Here is a 5,617-nt window from a genome sequence, read left to right as displayed (position 1 = left end):
TATTTTTTATTTTTTTTCAATTTTTTTTTAAATCAAATCAAATTTAGAGGATTTTAAGAGAGTTGGCAAAAGAACAATAGGCACACATAATAACATTACATTGGTTGCTATTTAAACAAAGATGTTGGTAATGCCACCACAATTTGCTAATGCCACAAGTTGCCTTGAACTTCCATTGTACACTACAATCAACTTTACAAAATATTGTTTATGCATATTACAATAGATTAAGTGCACATTCTTTTTGGATATATATGTTAGTGTCCCAAAAAATGCATTATAATGTGCTATGCAAATTTAGAGCAGCTTGTGACAACATTAACAAAAATTGTGATGTCAAGTGGTAGATGGCAAGAACAAAAATTGTAGTGGCATTAGCAACACCATTAAACAATAATATTTTTTATTAGTTTTTAATATCACTGCATAAATTATAAATTATGATGGTCAATGATATGTTCAGAAGCAGTGGGAGGGAAGGCACTTTGAATTCCATGGAGGACACCTAGTTTGAGACTCTTTTTCACCAATTGAGTAGAATCCTCCAGACATGTACAAAGATAATAGACCAATGACAAGGGCATTGGGTAGTATGAACGAGTGTTATCTAGTGCTTGATCCATCAAAAGAATCTAGAATGTGGCACTGAAAGTCTAGCTTCATCTTATTGGCTGCATCTGATGAAGAATAAGGGTATTGAAGATCATGAAATAATTCTGTCCAAGGTAACCATTAATTGAAAAAAAAATCTTTGTAAATATTGAATTTTAGAAAGAAAAAAATCTTAATCTTCGGAACTACAGGTGCTTTACTCTTACTTTGGGACGCCCTAAACTATTAGCACTATAAAGTTGACACACTGGACATTTCTGTAAGAAATGTCTGTACAACCATCTGATGAGAGCAGTAAAACTATCCGCAACTTCGCACTGAGCTTTCTAACATCATAAATGCTGTATGCAGTGAGTGGACTCTGGTGAACCACTGAAGCAACAGATCATTACAAGCATCTTAGCATCTAGGTCATTCGTCAGTTAACTAGAGTCTGAGAGAAAAAAATGCGCAGCTTCATTCCTCACCGTCATCGTCCAACATATCCCCGCTGATGAAATAAATAGTAAATATCTCTTTAGTAGTACGCAGTGCTTTTGGCTTCCTCCTTGCCACTAAGAGGATTCCAACCTGGAGGCATAATATCTGGCCAGTCCCCGCGACATCCAAGTCGAACATACATGCTCTTTTTACCTGCATTTACAGATAAATGAAACGCTTAGTAACCCAAAACCCGCACCAAGGTCTATCTGGCAACAGAAAAATTGGCTCAAATGCCGTCCACAGAGTGGTTTGTCACTGATATTTGAGACAATTCAATCGTCTAATAAGTCCTGGTCCTCATACAACAATGCAGAATCCCTAAACAAATTCAATTTGTTTCCTACAGTTTGAAAAGGTTAAGAAACAAACCTGGCAGCTCCTTGTCGCCTTCAAGAAAAGCCTTAAGAGCACGAAGTGCACCTTCCGCGGCAGGCCTAGCCGAGTTCTCATCCCAGCCACCAAGGGCTACAACAACATCAGCCTGTGCATACGCTTTTGAGCCATCTTGCTTCGCCCTTGCTGCTTCTTGTTCCGCAGTTTCCTCGTCTACAACACCCCACCAGGAAACAAATTATACACCCCAAAAACACAACTCACAAATAAAGTATTCTTACGGGAAACGGGCGTTTAGATTTGCAATACTTTCGCTGTAACATTGTACGCAGAACATGTCTGATAGACTGCTCTGAAAGGAGACGTAGTTGATTACGTGTACTGAAGATTTGAAAAGATATATTCAGATGAGACATCAGCTTGTAACAGATTTGGCTGACGTTAATTGATACCTGTAGCGGTAGTCTGGTTGATCCAGACAGTGAATCCAGCATGTAAACTTCTCCAATTTCCTAACTGAGCACCCACACCTGGGCTGCCACCTAGTGTTGAAACAACGCAGCGAACATGTCTGCGTACAATGTTACAGTTGAGAAACAGGAAAACAAATGTACGATTGAAATAAGTTGTTTCCTACTTGAACTAGACACAGCTTATGATATAAAATCCAGCAACAGCCATCAGAAACTTCGTTTATGCATTGCTGGAGGTGGTTCATTTCCTCCGTCATAGTGCCTGTCCAAGAACTCAATAGGTAGTTGTAGACTTACGAGCTAAGGCTATCCAATATTGCAGATTCAGTTTCTGTAACAGATTTATCGCCTTCTTCAGCTGCCACTGCACAGAAGAAGATAAGCATTAGCATAGAATATAACCCTTAAAGTGCACCCTCCAGATGACCTCAGTTGAGTCAGGGACTTCAATATACACACCGGAGGATCTTTCCTTCAGTACAGCTAGTGTTGAAACTAGTATAGTTATTTTTTAAATTGCGGCAAATCGAGAATTTAAAAAAGGCTTGCAGGGATTGCCTTGACTTACACTCAACTGGTGATTTGTTAATGTAATCTTGTATCAGCTGCTGTGTTTGAAGTGGTACATATCTGTAAAAGAGACCCAGTTTCCAAAACAAATTCCAATAAAATCAGCTCAATTCAACGACAAACATAGAAGTATTTGAAACTGATTTGTATGTGAAGAACAAATACAGCAAAGCCCCGAAGATGCACAAAATCAATGATCTGGCAAGAGATTTCAGAGCCAACAACAGATCCCAAAAAAGAGAAGTCTAGCCCTGAGTTACTGTTAGTTTTAGTGAACTCTTGCATGTATTAGCACCACTTAATCCGGTCAGATGCACGCAAGGTGTATTCTTAACATTAAATATCGACCTATGTTCAGGTGCCCATAATATAACAATGACATGAAGGATAATACTGTTGGTTGTCAAAGAAAAGGGTAAATTCAGTGCAGGAAAGAAATATTTTCCAAAACTTCAGAACAGAAACTGATCAACATAATGAGAAGCACTTACTCGAGACCAGCAGCTAGCTCCTTTGCAACAGCCCAATTGATATCCGTGGACCCCCCAACAACGTATACAGAAGTACCCTTCAACAGCTGTGATACCCCTTCTGTCAATGAAGCCCATGCTTCTTCCAACGAAGGCCATTTTACATCATCGTCCGTCTTTTTCAAGCTCAGAACGATTTCGCTATCATCTATATACCTGGGGACCAACACAACTGAGAATAGCATACATATTTGCAGGAAATCAACACCTACATTGTTCATGGTTTCCAATCTGCAATCTCGACTAAGCAAAGACCACATTTCATGCACGACTTAAAAGACAACCACGATTACTGCTAAAACTGAACTCACCAGACAGTTTCAGCCGGTTTCACACGGCCATACAGTCGCATAGCAGAAAAAATCATACGGGGTCCTTGAGGACTTCGAACAGCTATGAACAGAGCAGTATCCTGAGAGTCAACATTCACATGACGAGCACTCACAGGAGCGTGGTCTTCTCCTACCATCCCATCCGGTATTCGAACACGCACCTCCAGTTCTGCACCGTCATCAAAAAACTGGCCATCCCAACAACGGTTATCTATGTAAGCGCGAAGCAGTAAATCAGTGGAAAATGTATCTCGTTACAAAGTGTAGGTGAGAACAAAGACGCTTATCAGGGCTTAGAACGATACCTATGAGCAGACTTATCAGAAGAAACATTAGCTACTAGAAAAACTTGAATTTCTTTCAACCGATTAGGTAAGCTTTCAGCACATTCTTGACCATAGACAATACAAAAATTCTTAGTGAAAGTTAGTTTTCCAGGTAGAATATAGCCAAGTTTTAAAGTGTGATTCTTCTTAGACAACGTGCTAACTTATTCTGTCAAACAGAACATGCTAGAATCACTATGTCTGTACCTCGTGCGTAGAAGTATCTAGGGCTGCCGAGCAGACGAAAGATTTGGCAACACTACGTCTCAGATATTTCGAAACTGAATTTGAGGATTTCCAATTGGCCTTAGTTTCGGTGCACAATAGTGAGTGGCGGTCCGCGAAACGGACAGAAGACCGATTAGGCGACGCGCAGCGGGGGGATACCAAGGGCGCCCACAGTGAAGTGGCAGAATAAAGAGTAGCTCCCCTGACGCTCAATGACGCCATGGTGCCTGCTTAATATGCTCAAAAGTCAGAAGAATGTAACCTTGCACCTAAACGAAACAGGAAGAAATATTAATCCTGCAACATTCAAGCCAACGGACCCAAACTAACAAAATCCTCGAGGAAAGAGACTGTTGTCATCACCAGCCAAGACGGATTACACAAAGAACAACAAAGTGCCAAGCAGAATGCATTGCGGGTAAGACCACCAGCTATGAGATCCTACCAAGCTTCAAACGTGCTACACAAGATTTTATTGAACATAACAACAAAACATGAAGTAACGTGCTCATATTCTCTCTCGATTTTTCTCCTCCGCGTAAACTACTTCAGAGATTCCGAATTACGCACTTAACAAGGAGGAAAAGAGAATGCGACATACAGGGAAGCGCCTCCATTATTTGTAACAATTTATATGCTCTCATCGACCACAAACAACCTCTGGCTCAATTGAGATGAAAATTCCTGTCTCAAAATTCTAACAAGCAAGGGCATGTCGCCGCGAAAATTCAGTTGAGAACCAGAAGCGAAGTGAGTAGACTTACTTGCGGAGCTGTTGCAACAATTGAAGGTAGTCAGAGCGACTGCGTTCGAAGCTCGAGGAGATTGAGAGACGACGCCAATCCAGCAGCAGCAATTGTGTTGCAAGCAAGCCAGTGCAGGAAGGATTAGGCGGTAATGCCGGACTCTGACGCTGGTGCCGCTAACGCCAACGGCCGCTGCCGCCGGGCGGTTGCGGATGAATATAGAGATAGATATCGTTGATAAATGTCGTTGATGAATATAGAGGATGAATGTCGCTCGTTTATTTTTGGATGAACCATCGCTTACTATACTTAACCTAGTGAAGAATAAAGTAACCTGCTGTGGCACCACATCTTTTCTTCTTTCTAACATGAATGAGTGAAGATTTGATACATAATTAAATAAATTAATAAATTTTCATGCGTATTTTATGTTTTGAGATAACTAAGTCAATAATTAATTTTCACTTAAAATTTGAATATTCTGTAATTTGTCAAAATTACGGTTCATTTCTCAAAGTAATACTATTAGTTGGTTTGATGTAATGGCTTATCATGTAGTTTAACTGATGGTGTTTCATTCTAGCAACTTGAAATCTGTATAACATCTTACTATAAAAAATCACAACAATTTTTATTCTAAGCTTAACTTATATACTTTTTATGTAATTTTTGATAAATTTGAGTTTAAAAGGGAGGAATTCAACAATACATATCTTTTTTTAATCTAAAATTTATAGTTAAAAAATAATCAACATAAAAAACCCTATATCAAATTGATATATTTTTTTGTCTGAATTTGGTTAAATCATTCTTCAAAATATTGATTTTTTCTTTTAATTATTTAGATGATTTTTTGTGTATTTTCTTTCATTCCTTTGTCTTTTTGATGTTTTATTAAAAAAGACCAACCCAAAACTCAAAGGTTATCACTGGATTTCTCTGATGTGCTAAAAAGAGATATTAGGCACTTCACAAATAAAAATT

General features: G+C 38.9%; 1 protein-coding gene across 1 annotated transcript; it reads right to left on the bottom strand.

The window, feature by feature from the left end:
• Positions 1 to 736: 736 nt before the first annotated feature.
• Positions 737 to 4,738, bottom strand: LOC112289310 (putative inactive shikimate kinase like 2, chloroplastic). The gene is made up of 9 exons (XM_073537513.2): positions 4,652 to 4,738; positions 3,867 to 4,114; positions 3,313 to 3,521; positions 2,963 to 3,157; positions 2,470 to 2,531; positions 2,199 to 2,265; positions 1,881 to 1,999; positions 1,465 to 1,641; positions 737 to 1,245 (listed from the first exon to the last, which is right to left on the bottom strand). The coding sequence occupies exons 2-9, from the start codon at positions 4,107 to 4,109 to the stop codon at positions 1,130 to 1,132; spliced, it is 1,188 nt and encodes a 395-aa protein (XP_073393614.1). The 5' UTR covers positions 4,110 to 4,114; positions 4,652 to 4,738; the 3' UTR covers positions 737 to 1,129.
• Positions 4,739 to 5,617: the final 879 nt, after the last annotated feature.

Source organism: Physcomitrium patens, chromosome 12 (genome assembly GCF_059467195.1).
Source record: "Physcomitrium patens ecotype Gransden chromosome 12, ASM5946719v1, whole genome shotgun sequence".
NCBI lineage: Eukaryota > Viridiplantae > Streptophyta > Bryopsida > Funariales > Funariaceae > Physcomitrium > Physcomitrium patens.
The sequence above is the reverse complement of the archived record's forward strand: the minus strand, read 5'-3'. Positions and strand labels throughout refer to the sequence as shown.

Coding starts and splice junctions, on each gene's coding strand:
- LOC112289310 (XM_073537513.2), bottom strand. CDS start 4,109: ATGGCGTCATTGAGCGTCAGGGGAGCTACTCTTTATTCTGCCACTTCA. Junction 2,532..2,962: donor GAGCTAGCTGCTGGTCTCGA/GTAAGTGCTTCT, acceptor TCTCTTTTACAG/ATATGTACCACTTCAAACAC. Junction 1,246..1,464: donor AGGCGACAAGGAGCTGCCAG/GTTTGTTTCTTA, acceptor CTGTAAATGCAG/GTAAAAAGAGCATGTATGTT.